At 36.9% G+C, this 17,096-nt stretch overlaps 1 protein-coding gene across 3 annotated transcripts in view; it reads right to left on the bottom strand.

Moving 5' to 3' along the window:
• The window catches only part of USP9X (ubiquitin specific peptidase 9 X-linked), a 96,433-nt gene that overhangs the window by 34,387 nt on the left and 44,950 nt on the right, over window positions 1-17,096 (bottom strand). For all 3 annotated transcript variants that reach the window (XR_009417804.1, XM_059465888.1, XM_059465889.1), the window contains exons 14-23: window positions 13,740-13,873; window positions 9,392-9,479; window positions 7,489-7,831; window positions 5,992-6,087; window positions 4,183-4,394; window positions 2,396-2,636; window positions 2,038-2,187; window positions 1,815-1,935; window positions 1,224-1,354; window positions 697-975 (exon numbers count right to left, since the gene is read on the bottom strand). Coding sequence is in view for 2 of the 3 variants with exons in the window: in XM_059465888.1 (XP_059321871.1) it covers window positions 697-975; window positions 1,224-1,354; window positions 1,815-1,935; window positions 2,038-2,187; window positions 2,396-2,636; window positions 4,183-4,394; window positions 5,992-6,087; window positions 7,489-7,831; window positions 9,392-9,479; window positions 13,740-13,873 (1,795 nt within the window). In the remaining variant the exon portion in view is untranslated. The remainder of the gene's footprint in view (window positions 1-696; window positions 976-1,223; window positions 1,355-1,814; window positions 1,936-2,037; window positions 2,188-2,395; window positions 2,637-4,182; window positions 4,395-5,991; window positions 6,088-7,488; window positions 7,832-9,391; window positions 9,480-13,739; window positions 13,874-17,096) is intronic.

Here is a 17,096-nt window from a genome sequence, read left to right as displayed (position 1 = left end):
TTTTCCAGCATCTCATTCCTCAGTGTGTCCATATATCCAGATTTGCCCCACCCCAGGTGCAGAATCTGGCACCAGCCCTTGTTGAACTCTGTATGGTTGGTGATTGCCCACTCCTCTCATTTGCTGAGACCTCTGCAAGGCCTCCCTGCCCTCCAGGGCATCAACAGCTCCTCTCAGTTCTGTATTATCTGCAAACTTGCTCAGCATCCCTTCCAGTCCTGCATCCAGGTCATTTATGAAGATGTTGAAGAGCACAGGGCTGAGGATGGAGCCCTGCAGAGCCCCACCTGTGACAGGTCACCACTCTGTCACTATTCCCTACAACCCTCTGTGCCCAGCCTGTGAGCCAGCTGCTCACACACCACATGATGTGTTTATCCTGCTGTGTGCTGGACACTTTGTCCAGAAGGATGAATAGAGTTAAAAATGAGAAGTTACCTGTACTGACAATCATGCAAACCACTGAAAATCATACACAGAGCAAGTGCTAACTTTTTAAAGTCACCAAGAAATAGGATTTGTTTAGTAAGTTGATCTCTTTTTTAGAATGGCAAAACATTATCTGAAAGTACCCTGAGTCCTTGATGTGCAATGCACTCAAAGAACAGAGTGTCAGTGAGAAGTAAGGAGATGCTGCTGCACACATGATAAAACACAGAGCACACTGCTATTTGCAGCAAGGAAGATTTATATTACCGGTGAAATTGTACTCGTGCCTTCCACAACTGGCTGACAAGCTTCTGCCACAGCTCGAACATGGCCATATCCAATTGCTGTTAGCAATAATTTGGCTATTTTTAGAGCATTAAGGTAGGCACCCCTTCGAGTTTCCATATCTGCATTTGGCAGGAAGTTATTTCTGGTCAGCATGCTCAGCACAAGAGGCAAACCACCACTTTTCAGGAAGTTGTACTGGAAGTCACTGGCATCTTCTCCCAGAGGTGCACTGGCAGGCATTAACAAGGCATAAACTACCTGTAGAAGAAAATACAGAGTTAACTAATGGAAATGCACCAGCTTGGACACAGAATGACTGACCATGAGAATTTGTAGCAATACTACACAAGCAATGCTTTGACAGCACTGGTCATACACGTTTATGTTCAGTATTTTCAATTGTTAATTTCAAACCAGAATTTGATCTTAGGCTTCCATAATGTTACAGACAGGACTGCCACAGAGAGAACTGACAATTTTTTAAGAACAGGCAAAGCATCACTAACCTCTGTTAGGTACAGCACTTGTGAGGCAGAAGGACCAAAGAACAGAGAATCAAGGGATGGACTAAGGCTGCTTTCCCCAAGCTTTGCATGATCTAAACAAATTGCTCTTAGTTTCTCGACCGTAGTGTTATCTGCAATAAAAACACAACTTATAAGCATTTTGCAGCAAAAGTACTCCACAACAGGCCAGTATTTATAATTATAAATCTGAAAAATTTTAAGTGTCTCAGAACTGTTGCAAAAACTTACAGACAAAATCAGACTACAGAGTGTTCCCCAATGATTATTACAGTCAAAAGTGCTCCTATTAAAGCAGTGCTACAAAAACACCTTAGAATACAATGCTCCCCATTTTCAATACACTGTGGCATTAACCCCAGTACCAACTGCAAACTATGCAGCTTCATATAGCAGATAATAACTACTTGGGAAATCTTTTACAGCCCTAATTAGGATAACAGTAATGAATTACAGTACCAATACATTACCAGAAAGTAGAAAATACTCCCCTATCTTCACTTTTATGTATCAGATGAGATATTATTTTACAGCATATTACAAGATGAAAAAAAGGATCAAGTTAAGTTTTACCTGGTGGCATGAGCTTCATAAGAACACGAGCTCCATCTCTAAGAGGTGGCATATTTAGACTACTGCCCAAGTCTGCAACTTGCCAAAGAAAAGAGATGTATCGAGGATGCAGTGACATGATCTTAAAATAAGCAAATTAAAAAAATATATAAATAAAAATTGTTAGCCAAGACAAAGTGTAAGAAAAACCATGTTTGAACTGGTAATTTCAGAACATGCTTACCACTCCAGGCAAACAGCTTTCAACTTCTGGATTTGGACCATCACTGTAGTGATTGCCATGATTGCCCGGAGAACCAGTTGAAGAGTCAGAAGAACTATCTGGACTTGAGGGCATATTAGAATTTATCTGTGTAAGCTTAGCTGTAATTAGCTGAAAAACACAATTACAGTTTTAATATCTCCAAAAATTAAGATTCTTTACCAAATAAGCATCTGATAAAATGTTAATGGCATAATATAAGAAGAAAGAATGGAATTATTTCACAAAAATAAATGACGCCATGCACGATACTTTTCAAGCATTTACAAAAGGGAAGGAACATCTGAATTGATGTAAATACCCAGCCTGCAACACTTACCGTTTTATCCTTGAGATTCAGCTGCCCAATTAACTTTCTGTCATCTGCAGGATCCACCAGCTCACCCCCAATGAACAGCTCTACTTTTGTGTGTGCGCTGTTGGCTTTAATGCGATTGAGGATGCAGCGCCGCACTTGGCCAATGGTGTCGTTCGTGTGAGACCAAATATCCAAATCTTCCACCTGCCGGCCTTGGTTTGGAAAACGAACCACAAGTGTGATATGTTTACCACGGAAAGCCCTGAAAATAAACAGAAAAGCGAAAGTTATTTTTGTCCTCATGAAATAAATTCTTTTTCTTCCCATATTTTTTGCAGCTGGCATTTCAACATCAAATCTTTATGTGGTATTTTCCAGTGTAAGATTTAGTGAAAGCCCCAGCAACTGTGGCAACAACATACACAGAATCTTTGAAGAAGCCACACTAGTACAAATGCATTAATCATATGGTCAAATTTACAATCAGGTTATGAACACTGACAGAAATTTTAGAAGTCTCTTATAAAGTTCTACATCTCTTCTCTGTCTTGTAACTTCCTGATCATAAAGCACAAACAAAGCTTAATCAGTCAGACTGGCAATGACATTTTGCTCTTTGCAGAGCAACTCAAGCTTTAAATACACCAAGATCAGAAAAATCCATCAGGTTGCCAATGCCTTAATGCCTTCTGTCAAAATCAGCCTTAATGCCTTCTGTCAAAAACTGTTATAAATTTTATGGTAGAAGTCCAGTTTTTAAAATCACAATCTTTTCAAGAAAGTTTGAAGTGGTCAAAAAAGGAAGAAATGGTTTCACATTAGCAGTGATCACACTCCACAGAATGGCAGAGAGCTCATTAGGAAAGATGTGCCCAGATAAGCCCAACAAACTAATCCCATGTAACAAAAGGCAAAAACTCCTCATAAAGCTCCTTGCTAACAAGGCCAGTGAAAGATTAGTCTAATCAAATAAGCAGCCCATAAAAAAAAGATGTATGCACAATCAAAAAGAAAACTTTGTTAGGACTCATCAGTCAATCAATATATGCAGCAAAAAAGCTGCAGCAACACTGCAAATTACTGATACACCATGAAGAAACAGAAATTGCTTCAATTTTTTTGACAAAAAGGTCATTTAAAGTAAGTGGATGAAAAACCTCCACCATGTTTGAAAATATGTTAGCTGCATCATAAATCCATAGAGACACCAAGGATTTAAGCTAAGTTTTCACTCAAGGACAAGTATAAGAACAGTGAAGGTGTACAGAAAATAAATATACTTCAAAGTACTGGTTCTGTTCTTCCCCTCTTTGTGAGGAGCTTATATAATATTTCACTTAAAAATAATTAAAAATTTAATCTTGCAAAGTAGGACTGAGATATATACAAACAATTCTGGAAGGTGAATATATACATTTACAACATGTTTTTGTATAATAAGACTATGAGAAACAAAAAGTTTTGCCAATGATAATGTAAAGAACAGTAATGCTTTTAAGTAATTATCTGAAATAAAGAATTGTATCCAAAACAATTGTGCCTCAAGGTACGTTGTGCTAGTTATACAAGAAACCACCAAGTTTATTTTTAGGCCTGCTGCCCCTTTCATATATACCTGTATTTGCCTGATCTTGCAAAAAAACTTAAATTAAATACAGTTTCATACATTAGCAAAGAAAAGGGAATCCTGAAACACTGTGAAACCATTTCCTGAAGAGAAACCCTTTAGAATGTAAAAATGCCAAGGATAATAGTACTGGTTTAGTTTAACAGAAATCAAAATAATGATATTGCTTTTTCACACATACCTTGACATAGGTAGAATAGTTCTCTCTTCGTGGTAATCACTGTCACACTCATTTATATACTCCCTTAAAACAGTCAGCACTCTCACCATCCTTATTGCTTCTTGTCTTGCACAGTTGATGCTGTCTTTGTCTCCATCCAACACACATAAAGTATCATAGGAGGCTTTTAGACGGTCGAAACAGGACTGAATGAAGTCTTCATGAATCACTACCTAATTACATTAAGAAATTGGTGTAATTACAAGACATATTAGAATCCATCTTTTCAGAAGAATGACAAAATGATAAAGGAAAAAAAAAATCCCCAAAACCAAACCAGGTAAGTTATTCAAGAAACCTGTTTTATTCCAGCAACTCCCACCAATAGATAGCTCTAAATTAGTGTGCACTTCAATAATCTCACATTATCAGCAGCTATAACTGTACTGTATATAGAAAAAGTGAAAATTTGGACCCAAAACACTGAATTGAACTTTCACTTTCTCCTTTTCTCAGACTATGTTAAAGAACTCTTGTGAGCATGTAAATCCAGCACTTCTGGAAGTGTCAGAGCTAAGCATGTGCAGATGGACAGATCAATGCACGCTTAGTAAGCCCAGACCTACAGCAAGAGAGAAGCCTTCAGCCATCTGCCACTGCAGGAAAATACAGCTTGAATGGCTGTGAATTCACCACCTAGAACAGCTGTGCTGGACCTGGCAGACTGGCAGCTCTGAAGATTATGAAAATGTTTTTGAAGACAAGTAGAATATCAGTTTTTAGAAATACATCTGGCAAGTTATCAACTGGAGATTGTCCAAAGGACAATGTTCCTCCACTAATTTTGTGCAGTCACATAATTACAGAATGGTTTGGGTTGGAAGGGGCCTTGACTATTTTTATGGCCTCTTCTGGACTCTCACCAGCAGCTCCACGTCCTTCCCATGTTAGGAATCCCAGAGCTGGATGCAGCACTGCAGGTGGGGTCTCACCAGAGCAGACAAGAAGGGCAGAACCCCCTGCCTGGAGCTGCTGCCCATGCTGCTGTTGATGGAGCCCAGGACACCGGTGGCTTTGTGGGCTGCCAGTGCATGTTGGGCTTCTTCTCAACCAACACCCCCAAGTCTTTCTCTGCAGGGCTGCTCTTGATCTGTTCATCTCTCAGCCTGTATTTGTGCCTGGGATTGCCCCAACCCAGCTGCAGAACCTTGCACTTGGCTTTATTGAACTTCACAAGGTTCTCAAGGGTCCACTACCCAAGCCTGACAAGGACCCTGTGGATGAAATCCCTTTCCCTTACAGAAACCCAGCATCTCTTCTCTGTCCACTGAACCATCTCCTGGCAAATATTAATGCAGGGAGATAACATCTGATTTGCTAGACCTCAGCGTGACTACTACACAGAAATTCAGTGACCCTTTGTAAGGGGCATGCCAGAAAAAAAAGATTACATTAGCTTGTGACAACACCCCACAGACCCAGCCCCTGAACATACTCATATGAGTAAGCGCCACAATTTGCAGTGCAACAAAAGACCTTCCTCTTATGACATTAACTGTTTTCTGAGTAATAAGAGCAAATACAGCAGATGAACTTAGTAGGAAAAATTAATGAGAGTTCAGTCTGTAAATATGAGAAAAAACTTTAGTTCTGCATCTGCCCATAATTTGATGGTTGGACTCACCCGACTAAACACAGAAACTATTTCCTGTTTTCAAATCTTTCAACTACAAAAATATCACCAAACTGATGTTTAAGACTATTATTTGAAAACTATTTTTAAAGACTATTTTTATTTTTATTCCATTCATTCTTCTTGTTTTTTCTTACCTGATTAACTTGTAACCTTGGGCCAAGATTAGTATAGATCTCTTTAAGAAGGTCTATTGCTCGGTTTGCAATGTCATCATTTCCCTGAATCACAACCTGGCACAATTGAAAAAAAAGCATTTACATCTCTTTAAACTTGCTGGTGTAAAAATGCAAACCAAAACTGCTACATAAGAATCTCAACACAACAACATGTCTAATTATTTTATGAGGTGAAAGGGACTAAAACACTTAGTTAGAAAACACAACCAATAAAACTTAGGCTCAAGATGATTATATGAGGAAAAATTAATAATTAATTAGCTTTGAAGTTCAGAGCCGGCAAAAAAGGCTGATGTTCTATAAACAGAGTAAAAGCAGTGTTTATGTTCATGTTCACATAACATTCCAAATTTTCTCTTGTTTCAGAGAATAAGAAAACTTCTTCAGACACCTCAACAATCTGCATCACAAGACAGAATTTTAAAGTATTTAAATGGCTCTGAATGGGTGGAAAGGAGACAAGCAAATGAATTCTGCTTCTAACCTGATAATCTAAACTTTAATTACTAGTCACCAGGTCTGACAGCAGGTTTTATAGGCAACCCTCATGAGTTTTGCTGATCAGAGTAAGTTGATTCCCCAAACTAAAACATGCTAACATTCTGTGGCGACTCTGTTCACAAACATGATGTGAACTTAGTTGTATAAAAATTGAGATCTACTTTGGTTTTAACTATTATCACCAGGATTAAAATACCCAACCCTTCAAAAAGCCACAACCAAAATTACTGAAGACTGCTGCTGTACACATTTTACAAACACAGCCATGATAATCATGTCACAGGGCACCATAGTGGGCTCTAATGCAGCTCTTGAGAACTAGAAATACTCTGAAAAAATTAGGTTACAGTTTAAATACTGATGGTTTTCACCAACAGATTTGGCAAGCTTCAGGAAGCTTCAACCTTCCTATTGAAAAGGAAGGTTCTATACATAGAGAACAGATGGTTATATGGAATCTATAGATCCTAGAAAACCACCGTACTTAGCCAAAAGGTTGTGGTTATAGGAGGAAGAATCAAATCAGCAATCACTTGGTCTGATCTAGAATCACTCCAGTTTACCACACTAGAAGGAATACCATGGAATAGCTTAATGAAGTGCAGGAAACAAAGCTTCATTATAATGTGCATGTGAAAAAAAAAGAGAACTCTACAGATAATTCACCTGGAAGGATCTTCTCTTCTTCAACAGTACTGACAAATTTTTAATTTCATGTGCATACATAAATGTACTTATGTTTCAAATAACTTTCCATTTAACATCAGTCTGCAAAGTTACCAACTTGCATACTTGCTGGGAAGGCAGTGGAGTCAAAAGCCATGAATTTAGTTGGAAAAAGCAGATTTTTGTAATTTCAGTCCATTACTAATAAATGGCACATTACTAAAAGCATAAAGAGACCGAGAAAGTCTTAGCAGTTAACCTTTCAGATGCTTCCTTCAATTAACTCACCCTCCAAAGGTAGTCTAATCCTATTAATTCCAGGTCATCCATCATATAGGCTCGTCTCTTTGCTACAAGCTTTCCTTCTCGACAGTTCACAGCTTTGAAGAAACGTTCAAAACATTTCATTCCATTTTCTGTTAATAGGGAAGGATCCAGCTGAAGCACATTATTTTCAAAGAAGTCCTTATTAATGTCAGGGTCTAAGTCTGGTTCATCCCCCATTAGTTTGGAATACCATTTAAAACAGGCTTCGCGATCACAAAGATAAACCGCATTTTCTGCTAAACACTTCCATATCTGCTTCGCCTGAGGGGCACAGAGCCACAGCTGGCCATCCTTCAATAAAAATCTTGAGCAAAACAAAGAGACAATTAACAGCACTGTCTAATACACAGCCAGAGTTACAATTCAGTAAAAAGTACAAAGTTGGATATGCACATTATACGTGTATATATCACACATATGAGAACTTCATTTACATCATCAGTCCACTCATAATCAGCTCCATGATATCTTAGTAAGTTTGAATGAATCAAGACCAATCAAATCCAAATACACAAAAAAACCAAGCATTGTTTCCATTTTATATACAAAGAAATGCACACTTCCTAATGCACACTATTTAGTTTAAAAATCAGGTAACGACATATGAGAAAAAATTAATTCTGCAATGATTCACTATGTTTTAAGACCTGATCTAGTAAAATTGCAAAAAAGGTATCAATAGCATGGAGCAGAGCCAGAAGCAGAAATCAATGAACTGGAAATTTTCCCTTTTATTTAAGCAAGTTTTTAATTTGTGTTATTATGAAACAATTACTAAGAACTTCAATTCAGAGAGCTAACACTAAGGAGGCTTCAGGAGGAACAAATAATAATCAAAGTTCTTTAGATTAATTTTTATTATTAGATTTTTTTATGTATAAGAAATTAGGGACTGAGTTATGGCACTGCTTTTCAGAAATTGCTACATATATTCTACATTTGACATCCATGGAATTTCATAAATTTCTCTACATTAAGAAACAGTGAACTTAAATCTAAGGAAGTTACAGTTTGGAACATGCAGGGGTGATACATTAAGTGTGCTATCCATGTGCTATTGTATAATTTCATTAAACAGTTAACACTTCAGTTTAGTTAATGAAAATTCTCAGTAAAATTTTAAAAAGTAAAAGAAAATCTCCTTTACAAAATAAGGAAGAAATAATTCAAACATAACAATTCAAGTATTTTTACTCATTTAATACAAAGTTAAAACCAAGTAGGAAAAAGTTGAGAGAGACTCAGCCTAAAAAGTATCAGCATTCTGCAGCTCTATGATGAGCACAGATTTCCTGATGCTTTTTAGGCTTTGTCATTTTACTCCAACAGGAGCTGGCCAAAATCATCCAAATAATTTTTTTTATTGTGCTTTCTTTCTGGGGCTCAGTTGCTGCCAACACATCATCACTGACTGAGGAAAGTATGTGTCAGTTTATGATCATGGATTTAATTCTGGTGTGATACAAGTAAGGACACAGGGCCACATCCCTACTTGGAATACTTTAAATTTTAAACTAAGTTACCCCAAGAGGAATGTAACTGTATCCATCACACATTGTATTTCAGTCAGTAAGGTTCTGCACACAGACAGGGAAAAATACAAATCTTAGTGCAGAATAAGAGCCTTGGATTCCAAATAGTCTAATAAACTTTATTTCATATATCCAACAGCAGCATAAAAGCCCTCCAGGAAAAGAAACAAACCAAACCAAAAACATTCTATGTATTTTTGCATCTGAGTTTTGAAAGAAGTTAACAAAACAAATTAAAGCTATAGAAGAGAGAGAAATGCAAATTGTATTTCTTCAAAAAGCATTCAAAATATTCCTAAAGAAGTTAAAGAAACGTTCAAGGTAAAGCTCACCGTAAAAAGTTCAGTCGCTCCTGCACCTCCTGCACGTGGCTGTAGCGGCTTCCTGGTCTCACAGTCTGAGGATCATACTCACCATGCTCTGCAAATACAACACTTCATTAGACAACACACCCAGAAAAGTGATGCTGGCTCCAGAAGACAGGGGGTGTTTGAAGACTTGGTACTCTGAATATAATCCAAGCCCAGAACATTTTCAGTGAGGTGTGTGAAAAGAGTTTTCAGCAGTCAGCCCCCAGTTAATGCTTCTCCTATGCTAAACACAGGCAAAGACTCCTGAGGTCTATAATCAAATCAACAATTATGCGCTCATTGTTCAGAAGAGTGAAAGTGCTACAGAACAATTATGACCTTGCACTCTACTTATTCATATAATTTTTTCCTATTTTCAAGTAGTCAGTTTGAAGTCAGAAGTCAGTTGAAAATAGAAATATACCAAGCATATAACTCAATTATCCAGTGCTTTTTTCCTGAGGATGCTTTAGTTTTGTTAAACAGCATCTTGTCCAAAATTTCATTTCTCTGTTTTCAGGCTTTTTCCACTCCAGAGGAAATCATTACTCCATTTCTTTACCACCTTTATACACAGCTATGCACACAACATCACTCAGAGGAATAAAGTATAAGACAACTTTATGTCCTGCAAGTTTCCAAACATAAACCCCAAATGCTTGTAATACTGACAAGCTCGAAACGGAAGTCATCTTTTGAAAGTAAGGCATGAAGTCAAATTTTTACCTGCATTTTGTCAAAGTTCATAATAATATTTTCTTAACAAACAGCAATTTTGTTCACAAGAACAAAATTTTGGTGTGGTTTTGTTTGGTGGTTGGCTGTTGTTTAGATTTTTTTATTTAAAGGGATACAATCTAGATCTGCACTTGCATTACCTTCATCTGTATCAGCAGTATTTCATCATGACACATTCATTGTGACAGCTCCATTATAAACAAATTAATGCTTTATTTTTATTTGCAAAGATGTACAGATTGCCTTTAACTAAGGTGACCCAGCCATGGCAGACCATCTCATGACAACATCAAGACTAACACTAAAATTTATCTTCAGAGCTGAAAATTAGTATCTCTTATTACATCAGGCAGGGGCAAAAATAAATACATCAGTGCTTCAAAATAAAGAGAAAAATAATTGTGATAAATACTCCTCTCTATATCCAAGTGTAAAAGCTACACTACCTTAAATATTGAGTGGCAGAGGAAACAGAAGACCAGTAGTTAATTAATGTCTGCAAAACTGAAGATATTATGTTCCTCAGAAATCCTTAAAAATTAAATCATAATTTCCATGAAATGATCTTAAATGAGCAATTAGCAAAAGGAGAAATGTGGAAAAGAATCTGAAGAAATAATATAAAAGTATGTAAACAAAAATTATTTAAGAATAAGTAAAATATGCTGTGTCTCCATCAGAAAAATTATGCTGTGTCTCCAGCATAAAAAAAATCAGAGTAAATAAGCATATTGCAGAGAAATTAAAATAGACTACTTGAAGTGTTGGGTGCTGAGGGTGGGTTTTTTGTTTGATTTTCATTTGTTGAGGGGGAGGTGCTGGTGTTGGTTTATTTTCACAGTGGGAACTACCTGGGCTTTTTCTTCCTGACTAAAGTTTAATTCACAGACACAACATCAATAGTGGCAATGACAAGAGAACTCAAATCCAGCCAGCTGCAGACAGGGAGTGCAGATGTACTTCAGAATTCTGAAAAACTCTGAACTACAAAAAAATTCTACTTCCCTAAATATTTTCTCTATCACATTCTTTCTACATCTCCCAGATTTATTTTCCACTCTGTACATCCCACAGCAAGTCAAAGTGTAATCTCCTTAAAAATTGCTCTTATACACTGGAGCAGAAAACAGCTGGTTGAAAATTTAAGTATAATTAGTGATAAACACACACAGAAGATCATATGATACAGTTTCTACAAAACCATTTCATTAACACTTTGGACTTTTTATTACTGCAGAAAAAGAGAGATAAAGGAGAATTAAAATTTTCAAAAGATCTTTGATACATCTTTGAAAAGATGAAACTGTGACCTCCTTCAGGACTACAAAATCCACAAGCAGTTGTCTCATCTCATGGAGGACTTTGCAGAGCTGAAGGAAAGGATGAGTTCAAGAGAAGGAAAAACCACAGAGCATGGAAAAAATTCAGAAATATAGAATAGGCTTCCCTTTAATCCTAAAAGGGCAAACATATTAAAGGGGAGTATCCCAGAAAACACTATGCATTAGTGAATAACAGACTAGAAACACTGCTTTCCATCACCAAACACAACTAGGGAAGACTTCAAGGAAAACAAACATATGGCAAATTCAAAATGAATTTTAAAATATCCAAATTACATAGCAATTGCAGTGTTAAGTGCCAAGAATATCTGTCTACAACTGGATTTTTTATTTCTATGGCATTTGTATGACCTGTGCTGTTTGTATCTTTGCCTTGAATTTTCCCCCTCTGTCTCATTCACCTTCTCCAGCCAAGCTTAATTCTACAGCTTCCAGTTCCTTCTGATTTCACATGCATAATCTTCTTTCTTCCCTTTTCATTTATTCCCTTTCATTTATGTAGCCCCCTGGCATATTTTCTCCCCTTCCATGAAGGCATGGAAGACAAACATCACAGTATTCTATGTTCTGCTCTATTTAGTATATAAAACTGAAAATTAAAGAGTTTTTGCACAGGAGCTGTGGATTACAGTCTGAGCACAGTTATCTGGAACATGAGGAAGATCTCCTGGTTGCCCTTAATAACGTAATAAAGTGCCTAATAAAAAAACCCACACTATTATTCTTCTGCTTCTGTACTCTGATACAAATGAGAAGTTCTACAGCAGCTTCATCTCAAGAAAGAGCATTTTAATTGCTTTGTAATTAGATTAAATTTAAACCCTTTACACACTTGTAATTCCTACTGCATTGAAGATGTTTGTATCACTGCTTAACTGAGTCACTACAGCTGGGGAGGGGCAAGGCAATGTGGGTTTTTGGGAAAGGAAAAGAATCATGCAAGTCATCAGCCTAATTCTTCTGCCCTCAACAATTTGATATGTAAACAGTATTTTCAACAACCTTTTGGCTTGAAAATTAAAAAATAAGATAAATTAAAAATAGTTCCTACACTAATACTGAAAACAGACCAAATAATTTAGTATTATTTTAACATTATTAGTGCAATGTTATAATTAGTTAAGGTACTTAAATTAGGGTAAACCACTCCATGTACTCCTGAATGGAGAAATATAGTAGTATGTAGATTTAACTGAATGTTATTCTCACTGGCCTACACCTTGCTGAAGTGACCATCTTCACAGAGCACCATTATTTACACAAGTCCATGTATGCATGTATTTTGGATAACTCCTATAGAAAATACATTATATATATATATGTATATTTATAAAAATTACTCCAAAACACATGAATTCCAGAAAGGCCACTTTCCTGTGCACTGGTAGCTACAAGCTCTCCCATGTGCAAATATCCTGTCCTCCCTGAATGACCTACATTGAATCCCTGCAGAACATCCTGTGTTATTTCTGAGTTGCAACAGAAAGGCTGCCAGGCTGATATGAGGCCAGGGTAGAACAGTCCTTGGTTCCAGTCAGTAAAGTCAGTGGTGGGGAAGGAGGAGTGTAAATCTCCTCCTTTCACTTCTGTTGGTGTAATTTTATATTTCAAGAACTGTGGTCCAGTGTACCAAGTTTCCTGGCCCACTATTCTCCTTAATTTCCATGCTTCCACCTCAGCAGCTAAAAGTTAATCCAGAGTAAGAGGGTAAATTCACCAGCAAAGAGCTGGATGTAGCCTAAAATACAAAAATACTGACACAATGTGCTGCCAATAACAAACATAGTGAGAGAGCCTGAACAGACATGGGAGTTACACAGGAAAATGAAATGGTATCCCTGTGGTTTGAAGTCCTTCTCCCTGCCAAATTCCAAATATTGGCTGCAAAATGAGGTGATTAAAAAACTTGTCAAAGGAGCCTTCAAAATTCAAAACTACAAGTTTACTACTAGAACCTTCCACAAAAAAAACTAAGTAGGGCAAGATGATTTTTATCAATCCACACACAAACAATGGCTGCCATGTTCTCATATTCTGCTGTAATACACACATTTTCAATTATAAAAAAGAAAAATATTAGTATTTAAGCTTTTCTTACCCAGTCAACGCAAAGGCTATTAACCCCACAGATGCTTGAAAATTAAATAAATAAACTCAATCGTTATTTTATTATGGGAGTTTACTTTTAACTCCATTTTCAACTGGAGTTCTCCTATACTCCACAAAGCAACTTTGATGTTCAAACTCACCTTTAGCATACTGCCTCATGCTTTCCATATAGGCAGAGAGGTTTTCTGCAACCAGTGTGACGAGGGCGTGATTGTGCTGAAGTTGATTGATTAAGTCATGTCGGTAAAACACGTGGGGACTTCTCTGAGTTTGACTGGAATTAAAATACAAGTGTTAGAGGAAGAGAAAGCTTTGCATCAAATAGCTCAGAAATCAATTTAAGAGACAAATCTTTGATGCAAGATCCAAATTTTCCTACAATATCTCAAACAGAACACAGATTAAGTTTCTGACAATATTTTTGTATCTTCTGATGTATCACCAGTTCTTAGGAGTTACTAAAGCAGGTCATTTATGAGGATTTTATGGTTACAAAATGTATGGAAAGCATCAGAGCAATGGGAGCAGCTCAGTGTCCTGGAGGGAGAATATCTGCAGCAAGACAGAAGATAAATAAACACCTGCCCAAAATGCACAGTAGACCTTCAACTACAGTATAACTACAATATGCATAACCCTGGTTTCTCCCACAGCCATCTGATATTATTTTCTACATTTAACATTAAAACACCAAGCAAAACTCATTACCATAGTTAAAGTACACTAGCCAATAACCCAACAAATTATTTCAATACTTTAAAAACCCCTAAAAATAGTATTGATTTTTTCCTAACAATAACTATGGGAAAATGTTGGTACAAGCAAAAACACCTGTTACACAGAGCATATAACCTAAAAGCCCCTAGAAAAATTCAAGAAAGGAAATATCCCAAATAAATAATTAGATTGATATTTAAGTGTATTATAAAGACCTGACCAAAAATGCTTCTCTTAAACAACACTAGAAATATTCAGATGACAGAAGCAAAGTACAGAGCTTGTGTCCAAGACCCACATGCCATGAACACTACCAGATTCTAGAGCCTGAGGACTCATCACCTCTGCAGAACACTCTCCAATTTCTCAACTGCTGCAGCTGTAGATCAGAGCACTGATCTTGGCTGCATAAACCAGAACTGCTCTTCCACAGCAAAGAGAGAAAAACAGAAAACAAGTGGGTGTCAGGGGGAAGAGCAGCATTTCTCATTCCCGTTCAGCTGATCCCACAGCCTGCCCTAAAGAAACAAAGATCTGATTTCCAACCTGTTCTCCTTTCTTTCAACACTTAAACAAGCAGACCTCAGAATGAGCTGAGTGGATTACAGGTAGGAATTCCACCCTTCCTGGGAAAGAGGTGTCCATACCACATGGCCTACAGCACCCCACAGCACTTCCACACCTTCACAGAACAGTGGGGAAGGCAAGAAATCCCAGCTCCAGCATCAGCTGACAGTGATCTCTGCAGCTGATAACCACATTTCATTGTAGATGTAACAGCACAGATAAACTGATTTATTGGCCAAAGATCAATGTCCATCTGGGTTTAAAAGACAGAAGCCAGCAACACCCTGCCAGTAATTTTGTTATCTGCAACCAACAGACTTTGGGCTGCTAAGCACTGTGGTTTTCAGAAGATTAAATTTCATAACATGCAAAATTTTCTAAAATAGTTTGAAAAACACTCAAATACCCAGACATTTCTCAGACAGAAAACAAAACGGATGGAAGCATGAAAAAAGAAAACATAGAGGACTTCATAGATTCAAAATATTCTGTTTTCACTTTAAGAAACTTTCTAATTGTGTTTCATTCCATCTCCACCAACCTCCTTATGAGAATAAAGCAGCAGCAAATCCAGCAAAAGGCTGGAAGTTTATTTTAGTGGTTACCCAAGATGTTACCTCTAGACAGGGAACTGTATTCACAAAGGGTAACAGAAAAGAGAAACACTGATTATTTGGGAAATACATATGAGCAAACAACTAAAGGAACAAACAGAACCAAGATTGGGGTGCTTTGTGGAATCAAAGATATTAGAGTGTGTATTTATATTCATAATATTATGCATTTGTATCAATCTCACACAGCACAGCAAAACCAAAGCTTTATCAGCACAAGACTACAATGTTCTGTGTTAGGTATCTTTTATTTCTCTCCTTTCTCAGCCACATGCACAAAGAGTACATGCACAAGGATCCATCTTGGTTAGCAATGACTTTGAAAAGCTGAATGATTGAAATAACTAGAATTATGTGCTCTGAGTTTTAACAGTGATTGTGAGCAACACTTCCAACATTATTTTGATCCATTGCTAGGATGGACTCAAAGGCAAAATGACTGTCTTTATGCACAGGAAAAAAGCTGATTGACAAGAGCTTCTAGAATATTTCCTAGCATTAAGACAAAGTCTACATGCAATTAAAATTTTCCTTATGCATCTAAGATTAGACTAATATGACATTGTCCCTGGGACACAATAATTTAACCTTTAATATTATTACACATTAGTTACTAGACATTCATTAATGAGCAATAACTGAGGAGCTTGAAAAACTGAAGTTAACAGCAGAACTCGTATTTTCATTGTGTTATACTCAATGCATACCAAAAGTCAATGTGTAAAAAAGAAAATAACATTTTTAAAGAGATAACAAAGTATTTTGGATTATGAGAAAGGACATAGCTAGAATGCTTATTTGTTAGAAAAATACTGGCAAACTGGCAAAGGCAAAATTCCAAACAATTTAAATGGAATAAAAAGAATTATTTATCTACACATATAACTCACCCAATATAATACTACATATGTAACTCAGCTTTTGAAGATGACAGTTGTGCCAACTGAACAAATGCTATGTACCACTAAAAGAGTGCAGATTATTCAGATGAAAAATCTAAATTGCAGCAACCAATTCCCACAAATTCCACTACTTAGGGTAAAAAGTGACTTGAAGCATCATTGTTGCCCTAAAGCACTCTGAAACCACTGAACTGTCAGTGTTCAGTTAATTCTCTGGGCAAGTAATTTAAGAGATTGGTCTTCTACTGCTCAGGTAGATACAGGTCAAACTTAAGCATTTGATATTGGTCTACAGGAGGCTCTACCACCCAACACAGAGAGAATTATGATGATTATTTGTAAACTAAAGGTCAATATTATGAGTAATAAAGGTGACTATTCCTAAGTATTAATAAGCATCATTGCACCAATAAGAGTCCTTGTACTTACATAAATATTATTTTCTGTTGCAATTCTGGTTAAGCTGAACTTCCTGATACATGTAGCATTTCTTTGTGATCAGGGAGCTAAATTTTGCCACAGCAATTGTATAACCAATTCATCACTTTGTTCAACTGCATGAATAACTAGCAACAATTAAAACCTCCCCCTCAAAAGAATTTCTACAGTGCCAATGGCATAAGATAATTTATACAGATTTTTGCCAAGAATCAGCAGCACTTCCTGATCTGGACTGAACTTTCCATTGGCAGTGGCA

The sequence above is a fragment of the Ammospiza nelsoni genome, chromosome 2, assembly GCF_027579445.1.
Source record: "Ammospiza nelsoni isolate bAmmNel1 chromosome 2, bAmmNel1.pri, whole genome shotgun sequence".
Lineage (NCBI taxonomy): Eukaryota > Metazoa > Chordata > Aves > Passeriformes > Passerellidae > Ammospiza > Ammospiza nelsoni.
This window is presented reverse-complemented; position numbering and strand designations above follow the sequence as displayed.